The following is a 25,984-nucleotide window of genomic DNA, read 5'->3' as shown; positions in this document are numbered from 1 at the left end:
CACCCATTCCTTCTCTCCAGAGATGCAGCTTGTCCCGCTAAGTTACTCCAGCTTTTTGTGTCTATCACAAAGTCCTATAAAGCTGCATCATGACTTCTTGACTCTTACACTCCATGCCCCGACCTATGCCTTCTTTACCATTTGATTGTATGTAATATCCTAAACACAATAGCAAGGGCAGCACGGTGGTGCAGAGGTAACATTGCTGCCTTACAGCACTTGCAGCGGTGGAAACCCAGGTTCGATCCCGACTACGGGTGCTGTCTGTACGGAGTTTGTACGTTCTCCCTGTGACCGCGTGTGTTTTCTCCGAGATCTTTAGTTTCCTCCCGCACTCCAAAGACGTACAGGTATGTAGGTAAATTGGCTTGGTAAATGTAAAAATTGTCCCTAGTGTGTGTAGGATAGTGTTAATATGCAGGGATCGCGGGTCAGCGCGGACTCGGTGCGCCGAAGGGCCTGTTTCCATGCTGTATCTCTCAACCAAACTAAACTAAAAAGTTCCAGTCTGTTTATTCCTCTATTTGTAGTTCCACTGAAATCAACGGAAGTACAAATTGGTGTAATAGTAAAATAATCTGCCTTTTGCTATCACCAGGTTTTTCCTCTGTTGGGTCAGAATCAACTGCTTGCAGAGGTAGGGGAGGGGAATGGTGAATGGTGTGGTAGGCGATGGATGTGGATAGCATTTAATCTTTACATTTTTTATGTCCATTTTATTAAGTCTGTTATTTCAGCTGATTGGAATGCAAAAAGAAAAGGCTTTAAACTATTAAAAGTTTTTAGATATTTATATCTCAATGAACCACCAAGATTAATTGTTCATGTGCATTCAACGGGCCTTGAAACAAAATAAAATTATTTTCTGCTCTCACAGTATGAATAAATCGTTTTACTAGCATGTTTTCCGTTTGTCAATGATAATCATTAGCGTTTTGATTTAACCTTAACACAGAGTCAAGCAACTCCATTATTCACAAATATTTTGACAAGTAATGTACTAAGTCACAGGAGCAGAATTAGGCCATTCGGCCCATCAAGTCTACTCTGCCATTCAATCATGGCTGATCTGTCTCTCCCACCTAACCCCATTCTCCTGCCTTCGCCCCATAATCCTTGACACCCGTACTCATTAAGAATCTATCTATCTCTGCCTTAAAAACATCCATTGACTTGGCTTCCACAGCCTTCTATGGCAAATAATTCCACAGATTCACCACCCTCTGACAAAAGAAATTCCTCCTCATCTCCTTCCTAAAGGAACGTCCTTTAATCCTGAGGCTATGACTTTGGACCTAGACTCTCCCACTAATGGAAACATGCTCTCCACATCCATTCCATCCAAGCCTTTCACTATTCGATACGTTTCAATGAGGTTCCCACTCATCCTTCTAAACTCCAGCGAGTACAGGCCCAGTGCCATCAAATGCTCATCATATGTTAACCCACTCATTCCTGGGATCATTCTCGTAATCCTCCTCTGGACCCTCTCCAGAGCCAGCACATCCTTCCTCAGATGTGGTGCCCAAAATTGCTCACAATGTTCCAAATGCGGCCTTACCAGCACCTTATAGAGCCTCAGCATTACATCCCTGTTTTTGTATTTTAGCCCTCTTGAAATAAATGCCAGCATTGAGTTTACTGTATAGAATTAGCGTCAAACATGAACAGTCATCAGCAATTAATACAGTGAACAATTACCACTGAAAGTGAAGCAAAACGCACAAACAAACTTAAGATACATTTATACACACATTGCAAATATTATAATTAATGGGTAGAAGCAAGTGAAACTATACAAGTACCACCGGAAACTGTTGTGTTGGCGAAACAGGCAGCAGGTGCTGGGAAGGATAAGAAGCTGTTGGATACTGGGCAGGCTGGGACGTAGGCTGCATTGCTTGAACTGGCTGAGAAAAGAATTCAGAAGCAAAGTCAAATATTGAATTTACAGTTCAGAGTTCTATAAAGTACAAAATGAGGGGATACAAGAAACTGCAGATGATGGCAAACTGAGCAAAAAACAAGGCGAAACTCAATGGTCAGAAAGCACAATGGAAGGAATGGATAGATTAGGCTACAGGCTGCGATCTGACCTCAGATTAATTGGAGTAAGGTGGAGAAAGCTGGTAAAGGGAGATGAGGAGGGGCAAAGACTAACAAGTGATAGATGGACACAAAACTCAGCGGGTCAGGCAACATCTCCGGAGAAACGAAATAGGTGATGTTTCGGGTCGAGACACTTCTTCAGACTGAGAGGGAAACTAGAGATTTCCAGTGTCTCTGAGGGCTACACCCGTATGAGGTGCGTCCAGCTGTAGTTCCTTATCAACCATGTTAGGGAACTGGAGCAGCAGCTGGATGACCTGTGGATCATGCAGGAGACTGAGGAGGTCATAGATAGAAAGTTACAGTGAGGTGGTCAGGCTGAGGGTATGACAGAAAGTAGATGGGCGACACGAGAAAAGGGAGTATTCCCTCAACAACAGGGTAGGCCTCTTTGTATACTGTGGGCGGGGGGTGAAATGACCAGTCAGGGCAGAGTGGCCAGATCTGTGGCCGGCCCTGACAGAGACACTGCAAGGAAGGCTGTAGACAGGCAGAGCCACAGTGATAGGAGACCCGTGAGTTAGGGGACAGGCAGGAGATTCTGTTACAGCAAAAGAGACTCCAGTATAGTGTAGTAAGAAAGAACTGCAGATGCTGGTAAAATCGAAGGTAGACACAAAATGCTGGAGTAACTCAGCGGGTCAAGCAGCACCACTGGAGAGAAGGAATGGGTCACGTTTCGGGTCGACTGAAGAAGGGTCTGAAGAAGGTTCTCCACCCGAAACGTTACCGATTTCTTCTCTCCAGAGATGCTGCTTGACCCGCTGAGTTGCTCCAGCATTTTGTGTCTACCTCCAGTATAGTGTGCTGCCTCCCTGAATCAGGATTCCGGATATCTCAGAGCCATTGGAGAACATTTTCAAGAGGGTGGATGAGCTGCCGGCAGTCGCTGTGGACACTGGCACAAATGACATCAGTTGGAAAAGGAATGGAGACCTGCTAATGGAAAACAGCGAGCTAGGCAAACGGTTAAAAAGCAGGATCTCGAGGATAGCAATCTCCAGATTGTTAAAGAAGCCACTTAGTAGTGAGGGTTTGAACAGGAAGATGGGAAAAGCGAATGTGTGGCTGAGGAGTTTGGTGCAGGGGCCAGGGACTCTGATTTTTGGATGATTGGGACCTTTTCTGGGGCAGAGGTGACGGGTACAAGAGGTGTCAGGTTGCAAATGCTACTCGGGAGGTGTTTAAACTTGACTGGCAGAGGCACAGGATCTAATGCAGGAGTGAGGCTGGAAGTTGGAATGGAAGGTAATGAAAGCAAATGCAGTAGACAGGATAGGCAGGAGCATGGCAGGCAGCAATGCAGGATGGTTGGTTTAAGTTGCATTTATTTCATTGCAAGAGACCTGATGCGAAACCCGGATGCACTCAGGACATGGATAGGTACGTGCGAATGGGAGGTTATAGCCATGGCAGAGGGAGGGACAGGACTGGTAGTTTAATATTCCAGGGTGTAGGTGCTACTGGCGAGATAGAAGTTTGGGTAATAACAGGTTGCTTTATTGATTACGGAGAATGTCACAGCATGTTAGGCTGCCCATGATCTTATACATCGGCATAAGATCACCCCTTGACTCCTGCCAACCAAGAAATATACTCCCAGCCTGCCCAGCGTCTCCATATAATTCAGCCCCTCACGACCCATGCGATCTAACCTTCCAGAGCAGCCTGCCATGCGGCACCTTATCAAATGCCTTGCTGAAATACATATAGATCATGTCTGAGGTGGACAAAATTGCTGGAAAAACTCAGCGGGTGCGGCAGCATCTATGGAGCGAAGGAACTTCGCTGAGTTTCTCCAGCAATTTTCGATTCTCCAGCATCTGCAGTTCCTTCTTGAACATAGATCATGTCTGAGGCCTGCTCTCATCAATATTTTTGGTTACTTCTTCCAAAAACTCAGATTTGTAAGACATGACCTCCCATGTACAAAAGCAGGGTGACTTTGCATTTAAATCTTATCCATCAGAATCCTCTCCAGTAACTTACCTACCACAGATGTTAGGCTCTCTACTCTATAGTTTCCAGACTTTTCCTCACAACAATTCTTAAATAGATGCACAACATTAGCCACCTCATAGTCTTCCAGCACCTTATCCATGTCTAATGGTGATTCATGAATCTCAGCCAGGGCATCTGCAATTTCTTTACCTTCTCACAATGTCCTTGGATATATTGATCAGGGCCAGGAGATGAATCTACCTTTGTACACCTTAGGATATCCAGCACCTCTACCGTAATATGAACTGTCCTGCAGACGTCTTCATTAACTGTCGCAAGTTCCCCAGCCCACCGTAAAAACAGAGGAGAAATACTCATTCAGGACCTTGCCCATCTCCTGCGGCTCCACACTTTGCTTTCTGCAGGGCCCTATTCTCTCTCTACTTACCCCCTTTCCCTCAATGTCTCTCTGGGATACAGAGGAAAACCAGAGCACTTGGGGAAACCCATGCAGTCGCAGGCGGGCAGAATGAGCAAACGCAACACTGAAGTTGCCAGACTCTGCCTTTACCAGGCCGGAGGCAAGCACACTCAAGTACATTTAAATTTGACTGAGTAATATGGTAAACAAAACCGAGCCAAAGTTGCCAATTTCAGGCAAATCATTTCAATTCCAGCCAAACACTGCCAAAGTAATGAATGGAGAATGAGATTGTGAGTGCAGTAATCCAATTGTAAATTTGGTAAGTACAAAAACGGTACCTGTGGAATGAGGTGGCTGGGTATCTGCTGCTGCTGCTGCGACTGTGGAGGAGGCTGCTGCTGGCTCTGTCCAGGACGTGGACTTCTAACCGAATGCGAGCCGGCCGGAGGATTATAAATTGCTGGTGTACCATCGGGATTCACAAAGGGTTGACCTGTAATACGTGCAATAAACTCAATCAATGCAACAAAGAGAATCGGTGTCAATAATTAAACATCTAAAAATTCTGATTAAAAATCTGTTGGACAAGTGCAGCATAAACTGGATTGGTCTTATATTCACTGGAATTTAGACGGATGGGAGGGGATCCTTGCATGTAAATACTTGGCCAATAAACTTATTCATTCATTCGTTATAGAAACATATAACATTCTTAAGGGATTAGACAAGCTAGATGCAGGAAAAATGTTTCCGATGCTGGGGAGTCCAGAACCAGGGGTCACAGTTTAAGAATAAGGGGTAGGCCATTTAGAATTGAGATGACGAAAAACTTTTTCACCCAGAAAGTTGTGAATCTGTGGAATTCTCTGCCACAGAAGGCAGTGGAGGCCAATTCATTGGATGTATTCAAGAGAGAGTTAGATATAGCTCTCAGGGCTAACGGAATCAAGGGATATGGGGAGAAAGCAGGAACGAGATACTGATTGTGGATGATCAGCCATGATCATATTGAATGGCGGTGCTGACTCAAAGGGCCGAATGGTCTATTCCTGCACCTATTTTCTATGTTTCTATGCAAACTGAACTCCTATAATCCTGCACGGAGGCATAACGCGAGAAAACATCCTGCTCACATTTTATACTTCCAGTTTTTGTCTTGGACGTACTAAAGGAGTTAATGTTATGCATAACTATATTTGGTGCTCCATTTTGCTTCAAAGAAGGTACAGTTAACATGGTGCAACAAATTATCTTGACAAACCTTCCTTCCCTTCCACATTCAATCTCAAATATGCTTTTTTTTTTCGTATGGCAGTATGGTAATTTGCATATCACTGTAGCTTAATTGGTACATGTGACAATAAAAGACCTTTGAAAACTTTGACAACACCTTATTTAATAGTTCAGCAGAGAGACCATGAAGCCCAAGTGCCAAGAAGCTCAAACTATTGCTGCTATTAGTAATATTTAAACAATGATATAAAGATATATACATAATAATGTTGAATAGAAAATCTCAAGAAGAACTTCAACTACAGAAAAATGATCCCAGCAAGTTTCTCATAAACTCAATTTATGGTCATTAATTTTCCACGAAGATAAAATTCAGTTTTAAACATTCTTGCCACATAATCCATATTTGTATATTTACAAAAATAAACATTTCAGCATATTACAACAGCTTAGGCTTTTTATTTCCTTTCCTGGTTTTCACAGGTGTTTCTGAATATCCAGAAAGCATATCAACTAAAAGGCGTAATATTATATTTTGCAGTCTTGCAATAAACGATTAATTATAGAGGGCCCATCATACTGTTTTGATATTTTACGAGCCATCAGTTGATGGAACACTTGCACTTACCTGTGTGTGGGTTTAACAGCAGACTGCCAGGTGGTATACCTGTTGCCTCCAAAGGGAGCAAGATATAACTTGTGTTAGTGGATGCCACTTGTCCACCCATTCCACCATCTGGGTAGGAGACGGACCCTGTAGAGTTGACTGAAACAGGGATAACATTTGCACTTTGCATTGGCTGATGGCTCCTTGACAATGAACCTGATGAGCCAGCACTACTGGAAGACTCTGAACCTAGAGAATGTAAAATAAGTTTGAAACTTAGCAAAGGATATTCTGCACACAATAATAATTTTTCTAACAATATGCATATTTTCCCCAAAACTCAATGAGAGTACCTTACTCCCTTTTTTAATGCCACAGGAGAATGAGCGGCACAGTGGGGCAGCTGGTAGGGCTGCTGCCTCACAGCGCCAGAGACCCAGGTTTGATTCCGACCTAGGGTGCTATTTACGTGGAGTTTAAGTGATAAAATCAGAAATGGTCTTTGAGATTATGGCCTGGTGCTCATTTGTGGGATCCTGGTCCAAGGATAAGTAGGAGGAGGTGTCCGAGAGCTGGCAAATCTTCTCCAGTTGCTTCCTTAATATGGACCTGAGACTCAGTGGCGTACAATTTACTGGATAATCTTTATTTCCCTTCGCCAACAGTCTGTCTGTCCTTCCCTTCATTGTGTTTTAATTGTATGTGTTAAATGTATGTTTTTAGTGTTCTTTAGTTTGTTTTATGTGAGGGGTGGGGGAAACTTTTTCTAATCTCTTACCTCGACAGAGATGTGATTTTTCTCCCTATCGTATCTCCGTCCACACTGCGGGTTAACATCGGGGAATTGGTGGCCTTTGCTGGAGTCCGACTTTGAGAGCTCCACCATGGTCGCCTGCAGACTAAACATCACGGAGCTCCTCGCGATCCCTTTGCCAAGAGTCGACCTCGGACCTCCAGTTGTAGCCTCTTGCAGACTTAACATCACGGAGCCCGTGGTCTCTGGTCAGAGACCAACTTCGGGAACTCCAAGCCGCGGGAGTTTTGATCGCCCCGACGCGGGGGCTTCGACCGCCGGCTGCGGGAGCTTCGATCGCCCCAATGGATGGTTCGACTGCCCCGACCGTGGAAGAACAAAAGAGGTAAACGATTGGACTTTATAGTCTTCCATCACGGTGAGGAATGTGGGGAATCCACTGTGATGGATGTTTATGTTAACTTTTATGTAGTTGTGTGTCTTGTTACTACTTTTTTAGTACGGTTGTATGGTAATTCGAATTTCATTATACCTTAATTGGTACAAGTGACAATGAACTGACCTTGACCTTGACCTTGAGATAGAGCTGAAGATACAAGAGGAGGGGGAGGTGCTGAATTGATTTAGCAGAACATCACGATCGCCAACTGAAATGTTAACTTTTATGCAGTTGGTGCTTTTTTTTTCATATGGCTGTATGGTAATTCAATTATCACTGTCCTTAATTGGTACAGGTGACAATAAAAGACCTTTGAAACCTTTGAAATAAAGGACCTACATTGGCTATACTCCAGACCTCCGAGACCTCGCCTGTGACTAGAGAGAATACAAAGATCGTCATCAAGGCCCCTGCTATCTCTTGTCTTGTCTCTTCCAATAACCTGGGATAGATTCTACCTTCTCCCTCGTTTCCCTCTTGTTTTTGATGTTAGTGTAAAAAGCCTTTGAATATTTTCAAAATATGCCTGCCCATGACATTTTAGAGCATCTTTTGACTCTTCTCATTGCCTGCTTAAGTTCTTTTTTGTTTGCTTTACATTCCTCAAAGGCCCTGAATGAATGAATAGGTTTATTGGCCAAGTATTCACATACAAAGAATTCACCTTGGTGCTCCGCCCGCAAGTGACAATATGACATACAGTGACAGTTAGGAGTGACACATAAAACATTAAACATTAACAATAAAACATTATTGATTAAACATGTGAATTAAATAAAATACCAGAGCAAAAGGAGGCTACAGATTTTTGGTTATTGAGTAGAGCTACTACTCGTGGCAGCTTTGACAGTCCGGAGTCGCCTTCCAGAGGGAAGTGATTCAAAGAGTTTCATCTTCCTAAACATGACATATAACTTTGCAGGTGATGCACAAATATATGTTGTCATAGCAAAGAAAGTTGTCTAAGGCTTCAGGAGGATATGGAATTGCTGTAGAGATGCACAGAGTACTGGCGCATGGACTTCAGGTTTAGGTTATTATTGTCACATGTATCAAGGCACATTGAAAAGATTTGCTTTGCATGCCATCCAATCAGATCAGATATGAATACAATTGAAATAGACACATGGTGCTGGAGTAACTCAGTGGGTCAGGCAATATCTCTGGCGAAAAAGGATGGGTGACTTTACGGGTCAGGACCCTTCTTCAGGCTTCAATGTTAGCCATCCTTTTTTTTCAGAGATGCTGCCTGAACCAATGAGTTACTCCAGCACTTTGTGTCTATCTTCGGTATATACCAGCGTCTGCAGTTCCTTTCTACAAATGAAAACAATCAAATCAAACTCAAGGACAATAGATAGAGCAAAGAGGAAGATAATGAGTGCAGAATGTAGTTCTCAGTATTGTAGCACATATGTTCCATAGACAAAGACAAATGTCTGCAATGGGGTAGAGGTGAATCGGACAGTAGTTTATGGAAGGAATGCTCATAAGCTTGATTACAGAGGGGAAGAAGGTGTTCCTGAGTCTGGTGGCAAGTGCTTTCAAGTTTCTCTACCTTCTGATGGATGGGAGCAGGGAAAACAAGGTATGAATGAGATGGGACAAATGTTTAATTATGTTGGTTGCTTTTCTGAGGCAGTGTGAAGTGTAGATGGAGTCCACAGCGGGAAGACTGGTGCGTGATGAACTGGGCTACATCTACAACTCTGTGTAATTTCTTGCAGTCTTGGGCAGAGCTGTTCCCAAACTAGGCTATGATGCAATCCAACAGTATGGTCCAGGAGAATGGGGTTAGGAGAGATAGATCAGCCATGATTGAATGGCGGTAGACTTAAAGGGTCAAATGGCCTAATTCAGCTCCTATCACTCATGGACTTATGAATGTGCTTTCTATAGTGCATCTGTAACAGTGTGCTTCCCATGGTGCATCTGTAATCCTGATTTGTGATGTCATATAAGGATAGGCTGTACACTGTAAATGACCCTATGGACTGTTGATCAACAGAGAGACCTTGCTCACAGAGTCATAGTCATAGAGTGATACAGTGTGGAACCAGGCCCTTCGGCCCAACCTGCCCACACTGGCCGTTCATTGCTCTTTGAAACTTGCAACACAGGTCAACAGGGTGGTAATGAATGCAAAAGCATATTTGTTGCCAGACAGGACACAGAATCTAAGAATTGCGGCATCATTTTAGAATTTATATAACATTGGTTCAGCTACAGCAAGCGTTTTAAGTACAATTTTAATTGCCATGCTATAACAAGGATGTACTGGAGAAGATGTAGAGGAGATATTCCTTCAATAAATGCCCATATTGAAGGACCTTAAAGAGACATTGGATCGGCTGGGTTTGTTATTTCTGGAGTGAAAGTGAATGTGGGATGAATTAATGAAAGGCACAGATAGAGATCCCATAGTGGAGGTTTAAAATAAAAGGATTTGAATGGTTTCAGAGAGGAAAGATTTTCCACAGAGATAGTGGCTGATATCTGGAACATACTGCCAGAGGAAATGGGGTGGGATAGATACCGTCGATCACTACAAGAAAGAGTAGCAACGGCATGAAAGACCATGTATCAAATGCAGGCAAACAGAATTCTTAGAGTCATAGTGATACATAAGTTTGGAGATTGCAACATTCCTACATAGAGTCATAGAATGATACAGCGTGGAAACAGGCCCATCAGCCCAACTTGCCCACACGGGCCAACTTGTCGCAGCTACACTAGTCCCACCTGCCCGCGTTTGGTCCATATCCTTCCAAACTTGACCTATCCATGTACATGTCTAACTGTTTCTTAAACGTTGGGATAGTCCCTACCTCAACTACCTCCTCTGGCAGCTTGTTCCATACACCCTTTGTGTGAAAAAACTACCCCTCAGAATCCTATTAAATCTTTTCCCCTTCACCTTAAACCTATATCCTCTGGTCCTCGATTCACATACTCTGGGCAAAAGACTGTGCATCTACCCGATCTATTCCTCTCATGATTTTATATACATTGACATTTCATATGCATTGAAATACAATTGGCTTGGATGTGGGCGGACTGAAGAGCCCGTTTTTTGTGTTTTATGATGGTCTGACTATATAACCAAAGATCTTATAGCTCCGCTATAAATCCAAACACCAATAGCATACGAGATTGCAGGCAGCAGCAGGTCTAATAAGGTTGTCGTTATTGAGGATATTAACTTTCCCAATATTGACTGGGAATGCCATAATGTAAAAGGTTTAGACGGGATGGAATTTGTCAAATGTGTTCAGGAGAGTTTCCTCTGGCAATATGTAGAGGGCCCCACATGGGACTTGACCTAGTCTTGGGAAATTGGGAGGGTCAAGTGGATGAAATGTTCATGGATGAACCTTTTGGGACTAGTGCCCACTGTTCAAATAGATTTAAGGTAGTTATGAATAGGGGCACAGGTTAAAATGCTAAATTGGGGCAAAGCCAACTTTGAGGGCATGATATCTTTATCCATCTTTACATGATCGCTTTACAAGCTTCAAGGAATAAACACCTGGTCTGCACAACTTCTGCCCTTAGCTCACACCTTCGAGTCCTGGTTTTTAGTTTGTGTTTTGGGGGGGTGGGGGATTGAAACGGGGTTTGCAGTCTCTCCCTGCGGGGGAATGCAACTTTTTTGTCGTATTCCCCTTCTCTGTCTCCGTCTGCGCTGAGGCCTAATGGAGCTGATGACCTCGAGGCTCTGGAGGCAGAGCCCATCAGGACTCGCCCTGAGCTCGCTCCCGTGAAGGTGGTCCGGCTCAGGGCTGGAACTGTGCTCCCGTGAGAGGCTGTGGCGCTCTCGTGAGGGCGGCCAGCCCAAGGGTGGAACGAGGCTCCCGTCGGAGCGGCCGAGCTTGGGGAGGTGCGGCGCTCGCAGCCCGAGGGAGGTTCGGCGCCCATGTCGGGGCGGCCCGGCCCGAGGGAGAAGCGACGCCCAAGTCGGGGCGGCCCGGCCCGAGGGAGAAGCGACGCCCAAGTCGGGGCGGCCCGGCCCGGGGAAGAAGCGACACCCATGTCGGGGCGGCCCGGCCCGGGGGAGGTTCGGCGCCCATGTCGGGGGCGGCCCAGCCCGAGGCTGAAGACGGCACGATACTCACGTGAGGGTGGCTGGGACGGTGTTCTGGCGGTGGTGGCCTGAGTCCGGGGTTCGGCCACGGGCCAGCGGCTGCGTCTGCAGGACTGGTGGGCGGCAGCTTCGACCACCCCGGGCCGCGGTGTTTGAGCCGCGGGACTGATTTATAACATCGCCCGGGGGGTATCGCCTCAGCGCAGTGGGAGAAGAGGAGGAGAAGAGGAGGGAAGAGACTGCAGACCTAAGACCTTTGCCTCCATCACAGTGAGACTCACTGGGTGGACTCACTGTGGTGGATGTTAATATGTGTTTATTGTTGTTTTATTGTATTATATGTATGACTGCTGCAATTTCGTTCAGACTTCGGTCTGAATGACAATAAAGGCATATCTATCTATCTATCTATCTATCTATCTATCTATCTATCTATCTTTCCTCTGGTAGTCATCTTGCCTATAACACGGTGACCAAAAATGAACACAATGCTCGAAGTGTGGCTTCACCAACACATTGAACAACTATACCCACACCAACGTTTTGTACAAGGTGTAGTGGCCATTTGGCTTGTTTGCGTGTCATTAATGAAGGCATGTCTCTTTAAATTTTAGACTGCCCGTTATATTGTGGGTGGGATTTATAACGTATTTTTGGGCATGTTTTGGGCTATGTATCTTGTGCAGAAGCTTAGTTTTTAGTTTTAGTTTGGAGGAGCACGGAGAAGGTTTACCCTTCGACCATGCGAAGTGTAACGGAGACACGAGGAGTTTTCTAATGTTTAAAGCAATGCTGGAGTTCGATGATGATTGTAGTAACGAGTCGGGAGAAGTTTGGATGTATCTGAATGTTTTTCATCAACAATAAAGAACTTATTAATCAAAAGACTGTGTTTTGGAAGACTTATTTGTGAAGAAGCTCTGAAGGTCTCTGTGGATGAGCTCGCATGCGTATTGAAGATATTCCCCTTAACCATGCTGTCCATTTAGCGGATAGAAGGTTAATTTCTCGAATTATATAAAAATCTGCCGCTACACAAGGTAGACACAGAATGCTGGAGTAACTCAGCAGGACAGGCAGCATCTCTGGAGAGAAGGAATGGGTGACATTTCGAGTCGAGACCCTTCTTCAGACTATAATCCTCCAACATTTTTGCCACCTCCAACGTGATCCCACCACTGGCCACATCTTCTCATCTTCACCCCTTTCTGCTTTCTGCAGAGACCGTTCCCTCCGAAACTCCCTGGTCAACTCGTCCCTTCCCAGCCAAACCACCCCAGGTACCTTCCCCTGCAACCGCAGTAGATGCAACATCTGTCCCTTTACCTCCCCCCTCGACTCCATCCAAGGACCCAAACAGTCTTTTGAGGTGAGGCAGAGGTTCACTTGCACCTCCTCCAATCTCATCTACTGTATCCGCTGTTCCACGTGTCAACTACTCAACATCGGCGAGACCAAGCGCAGGCTCGGTGATCGTTTCGCTGAACACCTCTGCTCAGTCAGTTTGAACTAATTCACTTACCTGACCTCCCAGTTGCACAGCACTTTAACTCCCCCTCCCATTCCAATCTGACCTTTCTGTCCTGGACCTCCTCCATTGTCAGAGTGAGGCCCAGCGCAAATTGGAGGACCAGCACCTCATATTTCGCTTTGGTAGTTTACACCCCAGCGGTATGAACATTGACTTCCTTAACTTCAAATAGCCCTTACTTTCCTTCTCTGTCCCCTCCTCCTTCCCAGTTTTCCCACTAGTCTTACTGTCTCCGACTACATTCTATCTTTGTCCCGCCCACTCCCCTGACATCAGTCTGAAGAAGGGTCTTGACCCAAAACGTCACCCATCCTTCTCTCCAAAGATGCTGCCTTTGTCGTTGGGTTACTCCAGCATTTTGTGTCTAGCTTCACTGCATGACCCTATGAATCTTCTGAATTAAACCCCACATTTCTTCATTTAGATTCAGCAGAGGGGATCAAATCTATCAGTGGACAACATGTATGGCTAAGCAACATGTTCAGAAACAATTAAAACTTGTACTGTCGTAACAATTACTATGCAGTCTGTTATCATTGTTAATGCATTGAGTTAGCAACTTCAGGCTGTTTATGTTATTTCCGGGTTGCCATAACAAAATGCAGTAGAACTACAGAACCTGTTGAATACCAGCTACCTGTTTTAGAAAGTTTGCCCGTACTCCTGTTACTGTTTGTGCTGTCGCCACGAGTTAACACCGTTATGCCACCGATACTTGCTGTCTTTGTCACGGGAAGCTTCAAGTTTCGATTTGAGCTATCGGAGTCAGTGCTACTCCAGGGGCGTTGGTCAGTCCACTTCACGTCAGTCTCTGTGCTGCTCTGGCGACTACTTGACATTTTTCCTGTTGCATCTCTATTATCCAGGGTGTCCAGAAAACAAAACAAAAGATCATCAGTATTAGTTATGTTACCAAAATTAATTGAAATCTTACTTTCACGCGTCTCGTAACAAACCTAAATAGCTGCCTCTTTTTCTGTGAGTCACTGAATGAATTGATATCCTCTAGAGTTCGCCTGGAGAAAACAAATAACTCTGGTAAAATAATTCTGCAAAGAATAATCTGCTTCTCTTTATACAAATATTTTTCAAGGTGACAGAAAATTACAAACATTCCTGAAACCTGTCACAATCAACATCAAATGGGAGCACAAAATTCCCCTCTCTCTCTGTCCCTCCCCCACCCAAGCCGTTGTATCAGCTTCATAGCCGTCTTGATGAGACTCATTGCCTGTAACTCATTTTCACCTAGGCCGTAGCTAACAATGGCCTGTTCCCTTTATCATCCCTTTATCATCGTTATGTTTTTGCATATCTTTCATTCATTTGTTTTTTATCTCACTATAGGGGGGTTGCACGTAGGGTCACTGGGTCATAGGGCTAGACGCACGGAGCACGCACGCACAATCCATCTGGAGGACATCCGTAACTTCCGGTATATGTTATTAATGCAAGAAACGTGTACCTTCCTACCTGTTAAAAACCGCCAAAATGTTGAATTTTTGCGCTGTAAAAAATTGTGGAAGTCGGGGTAAGCGTGAGAGACATGTACCCAACTTTAGAATTCCAAAAGTGAAGCGAAATGAAGGTAAAGAGAAGCGAGAGCTGAAGGGACAACAGCAGCTAAAGTGCTTGGTAAACATTGGCCGTGCAGTTATCGGAATTGAAAATATTATTGTGTTTTCTCACTGCATTTCATCAACAGTAAGGCATTAGTTGTGGTTTTTCTTGATTCCTTTGGTATCTAAAAAGTCTCAGACGTGATAAATCTGGCTGTAAATTTTGCTTCAGAGGCGGTTTCTTTTTGTATGTAAAAACCCACTTGAGAACCATGGGCGATTAAAAAAATTTACAGCCAGATTTATCTCTTCTGAAACTTTTTAGATGCCTAAGGAATCAAGAAAAAACACAAATAATGCCTTAGTTGATGAAATGCAGTGAACAAACGGCCAATGTACTGTATAGTATATGAGGGTTTTTTCTTTTCTTTTTTTTTTTTTCTCTCTTTTTTGTATGGCTTTGTAAATATTTGATTAGTGTAAAATGTAAATAATTTGGTGTACATATAGCTGCTGGTGTACATATGGTGTACATATAGCTGCTAAATTTGTATAAGATAATTATAAGCAGTTGAATAAGGGGTGGGAATTAATAAGCTTTGGCTTTTTCCTGCTCCTTTTCGGACACATACGATTTCATTTATTTATAGAAATTGTTTATGACACTTTATAAATATTCTTGTTTTGTTTTTTGTATGCTGTTTCACACTTGCTTTTTATTCTTTTATTCTGTTCGAAATAAAGAATTAATAAAAAATAAAATAATAATAATAATGTTTGCCAAGCACTGGCTGTTGTTGTCCCTTCAGCTCTCGCTTCTATCTACCGTAATTTCTCCTCACTTTTGGAATTCTGAAGTAGGCTAAATGTCTCTCACGCTTATCCCGACTTCCATAATTGTTCACAGCGCAAAAATGGACAATTTCGGCGGGTTTTAACGGGCCCGCTACGCTGGAAACAATGGTAAGTGCCTACCTGCAGTTCCTGCGTGTACTCCACTTGGCGTAGCGTGGCAACAGTACGGGTCATGGGTCGTGACCCAACTGCCGTGAAACCTCCCTATATCACCGTCTATATCTCTTGTTTCCCTTTCCCCTGACTCTTAGCCTGAAGAAGGGTCTCAACCCAAAACGTCACCTATTCCTTTTCTCCAGAGATGCTGCCTGTCCTGCAGAGTTATTCCAGCTTTTTGTGTCTATCTTCGGTTTAAACTAGCATCTGCAGTTCCTTTCTGCACAAATGTTGATGTTTAGGAAAGGGAAGACATTTCCCCCTTTATACTCAGTAAACAAATGCATCCAAAGGGCTCTCTTTGCGATCAGATTGAATATAAAAAAATGCCAAAACTACTGGCAAAGGGTTATTGATCAAAAGATGATGATTAATACACATACGTGCATATGGAAAGGAGAGGGAATACATGACAAAATTGGGTTTAAAGCTTCCTCCAGCCTGATTTCACTATGCCAAGGCGCATAATGGTGGAATATGGTACTAACATGTTATAATTAATGACAGCAAATCCTACTGGCATTTTATGTTGATAGAAGCTTCCTAAAGGGCCTGTCCCACTTTCCCAAGTTACTCACAAATTCTCCCAAAAACTCGGAGAATCATGGTAATAGCCAGCCGTAGGTACTCGGGGCTATTTTTCTTTACTCGTGGACATTTTTCAACATTCTGAAAAAACGTCCCGACTTACCTGATGCCCCGAGTACCTACGGCTGGCATTACGAGCTGCTACGAAATATCTGCAGCCTCGCTACGGACATTCTCCGCGTTTGAATCAAGGGGAAAATTCGGGAGAATTCGTGACTAACAAGGGAAAGTGGGTCAGGGGCTTTACTGAAACAACTGTGATGCAGGACTGGGTGTGTTAAATAAGTACAGTATCTTATCAAGAAATATGGAATGTCGAGTGCCTTTTATATAACCACAAGTTTTGCAACAAATAATAAAATAAAAGTTGCAAATGAGTGGAAATAACTAGAGGGGTATGTTCCAAGCACAAGGGCAGAAGGGTCTCGACCCGAAACGTCACCCATTTCTTCTCTCCGGAGATGCTGCCTGCACCGCTGAGTTACTCCAGTATTTTGTGTCTTTCTTCACAGAGGCATTGTTGCACAGATCACTCAATTTGTGAAAATAGTACTCTACCGCTGTGGTTTCTGGTTTTGAGAACTAACCAGCAAACGAAAAATAAGAATACTTTGCATTCCTTCCTGTAAACATGATGCCTGTCAATTATTATTTAAGCTAAGAATCTGGCATTTAACTCAAATGTTTAAAACATTATGCAGGGTTTTAATTGGGGAAAACACCATTTTCTGTTAACTCTACTTAATATGCGGGATAAAGGAAAACTATCTGGAAATAGACACAAAATGCTGGAGTAACTCAGCGGGGCAGGCAGCATCTCTGGATGGATGGAATGGGTGATATTTCGGGTCGAGACCCTTCTTCAGACTGAGAGTCAGGGGAGAGGGAGACACAGAGATATAGAAGGGTAATATGTGATAACGAGACATCAAAGGGGATGAAGATCAAGGAAAATTTAGAATAGATCATTGTTAGCTAGGGGAAGCTGACAACGAAGCATACAAAGATAACATTTAATCAGGAGGACAGTCAGACTGGTTGGAGAACTAGGATGGGGGAGGGATGGAGTGAGAGGGAAAGCAAGGTTTAATCAGACTAAAATAAATAAATGCATACCCATTTTCCACATATAGACCATCCAGGGAGCACATGGACTGCAAAGGAAAATGAAAAGTTTCAACGTATTTTCTCTTACTGGCTGACCTCCCCGTCACATTTATAACTCAATTTCATGTATGAAAAATGAACAACAATGTTCACAAGAACTCAAGCATAAACACAATAATGAAAGGAATAGACACAAAGTGGTGGAGTAACTCAGTGGGCCAGGCAGCATTCTGGAGGACATGGATAAGCGATGTTTCTCCTCGGCACCTTCTTCAGACATCTGAAGAAGGGTCTCGCTCAAAACCATACCTATCCATGTTCTCTAGAGATGCTGCCTGACCCACTGAGTTACTCCAGCTATTTGTGTCTTTTTTTGTAAACCAGCATCTGCATCCTTGGTTCTACAATGACAGGAATAGGGTAGATAGTCAGAAATGTTCGCCACCACAACGGTATCAAAGACCAGGAGGGGTCATAGAATTGAGAAGAAAAGGGTAAGGAGGGTTCTTAGTTTAATTTATAGATACAGTGTGCAAACAGGCCCTTCGGCCCACTGAGCCGGCGCCAATGATCACCCATGCACTAGTTCTATGTTATTTCAGTTTCACATCCTACACATCAGGGATAATTTACAGAAACCAATTAAACCTGCACATCTTTGGAATGCGGGAGGAAACCGGAATATTCCGAGAAAACCCACGCTGTCACAGGGAGAACGTAAAAACTCCGTACAGACAGCACCCGTAGTCGGGATCAAACCCGGGTCTCTGGTACTGTAAGGCAGCAGCTCTACCGCTGCACTGTTGCGCTGCCCACAGTGGAAGTATATTTTCACCAGAGCGTTGTTACAATTGTTCGTACATCCCTTAGAACATGACAGAGCTACGTGTTCTCACATCATTTACAAAGCTGGTAAATGAGATTAGTGTAGCTGGTAAAGTTGATCAGCATGGATATGGTGACCCAAATGGCCTGCTTCTGTGCTCTGTTACTCTATATCAAGGGTCTTGGCTAATTGACAATTGAACAAATTGTTCCACATATTCATCAATTGGAATATGCAATTAAAGCAGACCAGCACAACTGATAAAAGCCTGTGTGGCACTTCGACTAGAACAACCAGAGTTCCCAAATGAAGGAGCAGGCATGAAAGTGTTCTTCAGAAAGGAAAAGAATAACATCATGGAAGATTTACCACAGACATTAGATTTTTTTTTTGCCGATTTGTCTTAATAATTGCACTACTTTATTTGAAAACAGGGTGCTTATGGCTTCATAAAGAATAGTGACTTACAAGGTAAACTAGAATGTGTAATGTTAAAACGATATAACAGCTAACTACAAAATGGCTTTGACACTGATTTAGCACTTACACAAAGGGGAGTTCAATTTATATGTGAGGATCCTTTTTCAATTGATTTTCAAAAGCAGCAGCAAAGACAGTAAAAAGCTGCTAACTTAATCTACAAGGCAAAATTTGCAAGGCTGTTCACGGTAGAATGGGAATCAGAGCATTGAAGCAGGTGCTTAGCATGCCTGTTTCATGTTGCTACCAGAGTGCCAGCCAATTGAAGATCAAAGTACACTGATCACTGCAATATTTCTCAGTATACGGACTTTTGTCACACAAATTTACCCGTGCTATCAAATGCAAAAAAAGTTCACAAAGCAGTTTAACTCTCTTTCTGTTCAATAAGTTCCTTGGATCACTGAAATAGGAAGAAAGGGCTATTTAAAACTACATTTACTTTTCACAGTCACTCAATTTGAGTACAACATGCGCACTGTTTTCACAGCACTGCAATGTTTTTCAATACACATTAATAACTGATCCCACATTCCTAAAAGAGGAATAACATGGATAGGAGTAAAAAGAAAGATTGCAGTTTAATAGAACAGAGAACACAGAACATTGCAACCCAAGAACAGGCCCTTTGGTCCGCAATGTCTGTGCCTAACATGATGCCAAGACCACCATTTATCAACCTGCACATAACCCATATTCCGCCACTCCCTGCATTTCCATATGCCTATCCAAAAGACTTTGAAATGCCACTAACACATCAGCTTCAACCATTACTCCCAGCAGCACATTCTAGGCACTCACCACCCAACGTGTAAAAGGCTTGCCCCACACATCTCCTATAAACGTAACCACTCTTTCCTTAAAGCTCTGCCCTCTAGTATTTGATTTTGCCCTCTTGACCGTCTACCCCATCTATGCCTCTCCTAAATTTCATATACTTCTATCAGGTCTCCTGTTCAACCCCTCCCTGTACAAATATCCTGTAATCCAGGCATTATTCTGGTAAACCTCCCTGCATCCTTTCCAAAGCCTCCACATCTTCCTGTATTGGGGCAACCAAATCTGCACACAATAAACCTAATGCAGCCTAATCAAAGTCCTTTCAAGCTGCATCATGCATCAAGCTGCATCATGCCTTCCTGACTCATAATCTCCATGAGATTTGGAATGCGTAATCTCCAATCTCCATAATCTCCATTCATCTCCATGACCTATGAAAGCAATCTTACAAAATGTCTTCTTTACAACTCTATCAACATGTGTTGCCATTTTCAGAGAATTAAAGACTTGGACCCCAAGATCCCTCTGTACATTAATGCTGTTAAGGGTCACGCCATTAATTGTATATTTTCTGCTCACATTTGACCCCCCAAAGTGCAAAACCTCACACTGGCTTGGATTAATTTCCATCTGCCATTTCTCCACTGGTCATAGGCCTCTAACCTTAATATTGTCCTTCCACCACAATCACGTATCTTCTATCAGCAAGCCATCGAATCCATACGGCCAAGTCATTGTTAACCTCATGCAGCTTAATCTTCTGGATCACCCTACCATTTAATACAGGCCATTATTATTAAATGCCTTACTAAAATCCATGAAGACGACATCCACCGCCAACATCCACAACACTCATCTATCAACTTCATCGCCTTCTCAAAAGACTCAATCACGTTAGTAAGACACAACCTGCTATGCCGACTGTTCCTAATTAACCCATTCTTTTCCAAATCAGAGTAAATCGTATCCCGAAGAATCCTCACCAATAGGTTCCCTACCACGAGTATGAGGCTCACCAGCCCATGATTCTGTGGATTCTCTCTACTTAAACAAAGTAACAACATTTGCTACTCTCCAGTCCTCTGGGACCTCACCTGTGCTTACAGAAGATGCAAAGTCTTTTGTCAAGGCTCCCGCGATCTCCTCTCTTGCCTCTCTCAAAAACCTAGGATGAATCGCATCAGGTCCTGTGGATTTACCACCTTAATGTTTTCAGCAGTCCCACCATCTCCTCCTTAAACTCACACTGCCCTTGCATACTAGTATTCTCCACACTGATCTCACTGTCCTCCATGTCTTTCTCCTTGTCGAAAACAGATGCAAAGTACCTCGCCTACATCCCCAGACTCCAAGGACAAATTCCCTCTTCTATCCTTGAGTGGTCCGACCTTCTTCCTCGTTATCCTGTTGTTTTTCATGTAGGGATAAAAAGCTTTGGGAATTTCTTTAATCCACCTCGCCTGAGCATTTTGTGACCACTTTTGGCCCTTCTAATTGCCTACTTGAATTATTTCCTCCTTTCTTTATATTTTATATATTTATTGAGGGGGGGCACTGCGGTAGAGTTGCTGCCTGACAGCACAAGAGATTGGGACTATGGGTGTTTTCTGTACGGAGTTTATATGTTCTCCCTGTGACCACGTGGGTTTTCTCCGAGTGCTCCAGTATCCGCCCACATTCCAAAGATGTACAGGTTTGTAGATTAATTGGCTTCTGCAAATTGTCCCTCATGTGTAGGTTAGAACTAGTGTATGGGTGATTGCTAGTCGGTGCGGACTCGGTGGGCCGAAGGGCCTGTTTCCACGCTGTATCTCATAACTAAACTAAACTCCTCCACGGTCCTGTCTCCAGCCTCTTAAACCATGTATGCACTTTCTTATTCGCCAAATTTACAACCTTTTTGCTCATCCAAGATTCCCTCACTTTGCCATCTTTATCCCTCCTCCTTGCTGGAACATGTCGATTCTGAACATTGTTCAACTCACCTTTGAACAACCCACATCAACATTCACTATTTCTTTCACTCACTCTCTTTCTCGCTCTTTCTCTCTTGTTCTACTTCTTTTTTGTTAAATTTTAAATGGAAGATGTACATTAAATGTATTTTGTCACTTGCCACGGTTTATACTACTGTACACTGCTTCTAATAAAAATATTCTGTTCAAAACAATCTTAAAACGTAGACTTGTGATCACTACCCCAAATTGAAACACCAGACACCTGGCTGGGCTCGTTTCCCAACACAAGGTCCAGTATGTTCTCTCACTGGTTGGACTATCCACATACTATTTCAAGAAACCCTCTTGGACACACCTCACAATTTCTGTCCCGTCAAAGCCTCTGGCAGTAAGCAGGTCCCGGTGTATATTGGGAAAGTTAAAATCGCCCACTAAGACAACCCTGTTGCTTTGGCATGGTTCAGTAATCTGTCTACATATTTCTTTCTCTATTTCCCGCTTGCTATAGGGGGGCCTACAGTGGAATCCCACTTGAGTGCTTCCACCTCTTATTTCTAAGCTCTACCCATATCATCTCAGTGGACAAGCCCTCCACTCTGTCCTCTCGGAGTACAATGTCCCTGACTCCCTGTTCAATTTGACTTCCTGATTAGTACGGGTGTCAGAGTTTATGGGGAGAAGGCAGGAAAATGGGGTTAGGAGGGAGAGATAGATCAGCCATGATTGAATGGTGGAGTAGACTTGATGAGCTAAGTGGCCTAATTCTGCTCCTATCATTTATGACCTTATGATCTTATGAATTTTTCTTTCGCCTCCCCCTCGAGCAAATCTGAAACATTGAAATCACAGAACATTAAGCTGCCGGTCATGTCCTGTCCACAACCACGTTTCACAATGGCCACAATATTGTAGTCCCAACATCAATCCAGGATCCAAGTTCCTTGTATTAAAATAAGCACACTTCAGCCCATCAGCATCAGCATATTCCTTCACCTCTCCCTGCCTGTCCTTACGAAGATAGAACCAAAATGCTGGAATAACTCAACGTGTCAGACAGCATCTCTGGAGAAAAGGAATAGGTGACGTTTTGGGTCGAGACCTTTCGTCAGACATCTTGGCCAGAAACATCACCTATTCTGTTTCTCCAGAGATGTTGCCTGACCCGCCGAGTTACTCCAGCTTTTTGTGTCTATCTGCAGTTGAAACCAGCATCTGCAGTTCCTTCCCACACTTACTTAGAGACTTACTGGACCTGACCTCTACTTCCAGTCACTCCTTCCAGTTTCTGGCCGTCTACTCTGGTTGCCACACAGAGGCTGTTGTGCCACATGTTCAGCTCATCCATTTAATGTGTGTGGGGTGGGGGGAAAGTACATTTCACAGACCAGTAGGTTCTAGCTTTGATTTCTCGTTTGCCCAATCAACTATCGTGACAGGAGTGATAACACAATTCACCTTGGGAGAGGGAATCATTCAAGGTTTCTGCTCAAAATCGCTACTCAGTGAACTCTGTTGCAGATGTCAGTGGAAGTTAAAGTTAAATTTGGATATGATGCTGCTCCCTATAAGTTTTCCCAGACTTGGTGTCTATGTTTGGAGAAGTAATTGCCGCTTGAATGAGATAATCAAGGGTTCCTAATGCTTTGAACTTATTCTGCACCAGAAATAAATGCAATAAGCAGCAAAATCATAAGTTCATAAGTTCATAAGATCAAATGTGATAGGAGCAGAATTAAGCCCATCAATTCTACTCCGCCATTCAATCATGGCTGATCTATCTCTCCCTTCTAACCCCATTCACGTGCCTTCTCCCCATAACATTTGACACCCGTACTAGTCAAGAATCCACCTTAAAAATATCCCCTGACTTGGCCTCCACAGCCTTCAGTGGCAAATAATTCCACAGATTCACCACCCAGTGACTAAACAAATTCCACCTCATCTCCTTCCGAAAAGAATATCCTTTAATTCTGAGGCTATGACCTCTAGTCTTAGACTCTCCCACTAGTGGAAACATCCTATCTACATCCACTCTATCCAAGCCAAAATATACCAGAAAAGGGTTGTTTAGAAACAGATCTGTGAATCTATGGTGGAAATTCAAATAATTAATGCTCCTGTTTGGACACATAATCTATGGAGACGAGGGAAGGAAAAGTGAACACAGGTTTCTGAGTACTTGGAAACGCACAATAAAATAGGCCGGTCAGCTTGGTTTTGTGAAAGGGAGATCTTGCCTGACGAACCTGTTGGAATTATTTGAGGAAGTAAATAGCAGGACATACAAAAAGATCGGTGCTAGGACTGCTACTTTTCATAGTGTATATCAATGATCTGGATGAGGGAATTGAAGGCGTCATGTCCAAGTTTGCAGATCATACGACGATAGTGTAGAGAAAGCAGGAACTCTGCCGAAGGACTTGGACAGGTTGGGAGAGTGTGCAGAGAAGTGGCAGATGGAATACAGCGTAGCAAAGTGTTGAGTCATGCATTTTGGTAGGAGCAATAAAGGCGTAGACTATTTTCTAAATGTGGAGAGAATCCAAAAATAGGAAATGCAATGGGATGGGAGTGTTGGTCCAGGATTCCCAAAAAGTTAATTTGCAAATCGAATCGGTAGTAAGGAAGGCAAATGCCTGAGAGGACTAGTAATATAAAAACAGGGATATAATGCCGAGGCTTTATAAGGCACTGATTAGAGCGCAGTTGGAGTTTAGTGAGCAGTTTTGGGCACCATATCTGAAGAAGGATGTGCTGGCATGGGAGAGGGTCTAGAGGAGATTTACGAGAATTATCCCAGGAATGATTGGTTTAATATATGATGAGCGTTTGATGGCACTGGGTCTGTACTCGCTGGAGTTTAGAAGGATGAGGGGGAACTCATTGAAACTTACCGAATAGTGAAAGGCCTGGATAGAGTGAATAGGCCTGGATAGAGGCTGCTTCCAGTAGTTGGAGAGTCTGGGACCTGAGACCATTGCCTCAGAATAAAAGGAGGTACCTTTAAAAAAGGAGATTAGGAAGAATTTCTTTCATCAGAGGTTGGCGAATCTGTGCAATTCATTGCCACAGAAGGCTGTGGAGGCCAAGTCAATGGATATTTTTAAGGCGGAGATTGACAGATCTTGATTAGTAAGGATATCCGGGGATATGGGGTGAAGGCAACAGAATAGGGTTGAGGAAAAAATAGATCAGCCATGACTGAATGGCGGAGTACGCTTGATGGGCCGAAAGGCCTAATTCTGGTCTTAAAACTTATGAATTTAACACAGTAATTTAACATTTCACTTGAATTGAATATTAGGTAACTTATAACCTCAGCTTATTAGTAAATTTTTTTTTGTTTTTGTCTTGTGTTTATTAATTAGAATATTGTAATGTATAAATAGGATGTGCAAGACATAACTTTATTCATTACCTACTTATTTGGAATATGTTTCCATGTTTCCTTTACCTAGTTATGATTTTAGTCTAGCTACAGCCTGGTTTACACCACAGCTGTAAATTAAAATTCTTTAAATTACAGCTGTTGACTTTTGACAATTAACTGGTTGCAATTTATGTGCCCCGAAGTAAAATCTCCCCAAACTCAATGCAGGCTTCAATCCAGCACAGAAGCTAAAGGTCTCAATCAGACTGGCATGAGCAGTCTCATTTAAACCTCAGCTAAACTCTGGTTCTGCCCAATAAACCAGTACATACCTCGGGGGGCAGGTACTTTAATCCTGTTCCGACACATGTACTGGTGCAGGGTAGAAGTGAGTGCACTGAGGAGGCCAAAGTCAGTTCAGATCAATGAATCCGAACATAACTTGGCATCCCCTGTGTAAATGGGGTTCGAGGCTAGCAGAGAAATTACTTACATCTGGTGCAAAAATTCTCTCTCTTACTCGTTGATATTCCTCTTCTCTCTCCTCAATTGATTTACTTCTTCTACCATCGCTAAATGGATGAATTCTATTTTGCTGCAAGATAAACATTTCCTGAATGGATATGAAATACTGTTCATGTACACACAAACCTACTTTTAAATCCCATCTAATTGATTTAGCTGAGATTTGCTAAAGTACAGACATTACTGCCTTTATAGGTACAAAAGGTTAATTTACTAAGTGGATTAAAAAATTGATTACCGTTTTTGGTCCATATTATCTCTAAAAGGATTTAAACTTCATATAGTATTACGTACCTGATTATCATCTTTATCCATACTGGAATTGTCTCGTTTTAAAATAAATCTTTTTTGGGAGTCATCATTCTTCTCGTCTTTTATGTGTTCACAAAACCTTTGTTCTGGTCTGTCAGTGTATACAAAAACATAGAACTACAATTCAATCAGTTTTTCTGCAAAAAGGAATTGCTATAATTCTTTATATTTTCTTGTACCATTCCCAAAGTGCCCAATGAAAGTCCTTAATTACAATTGGGTATTTGAACCTTGGATGGCTGTGATTCATGTTGAGACTGTGGATTAAGAGCCAATTATAGCAGGAGGGGGGGAAAGTTTGGATTATTTAGCCAGGCTACAGAAATGAAATCAAGCAACTAAAGAC

General features: G+C 43.1%; 1 protein-coding gene across 1 annotated transcript in view; it reads right to left on the bottom strand.

Moving 5' to 3' along the window:
• arpp21 (cAMP regulated phosphoprotein 21) overlaps positions 1–25,984 on the bottom strand; it is a 281,688-nt gene that overhangs the window by 42,743 nt on the left and 212,961 nt on the right. Inside the window, 8 exon segments of the mRNA XM_033020400.1 lie at positions 1,806–1,910; positions 4,813–4,967; positions 6,336–6,563; positions 13,760–13,977; positions 14,079–14,138; positions 17,397–17,434; positions 25,295–25,396; positions 25,621–25,729. Of these exon segments, the coding sequence (XP_032876291.1) occupies positions 1,806–1,910; positions 4,813–4,967; positions 6,336–6,563; positions 13,760–13,977; positions 14,079–14,138; positions 17,397–17,434; positions 25,295–25,396; positions 25,621–25,729 (1,015 nt within the window).

This window comes from Amblyraja radiata, chromosome 4, assembly GCF_010909765.2.
Source record: "Amblyraja radiata isolate CabotCenter1 chromosome 4, sAmbRad1.1.pri, whole genome shotgun sequence".
Taxonomy (NCBI): Eukaryota; Metazoa; Chordata; class Chondrichthyes; order Rajiformes; family Rajidae; genus Amblyraja; species Amblyraja radiata.
The sequence above is the reverse complement of the archived record's forward strand: the minus strand, read 5'-3'. Positions and strand labels throughout refer to the sequence as shown.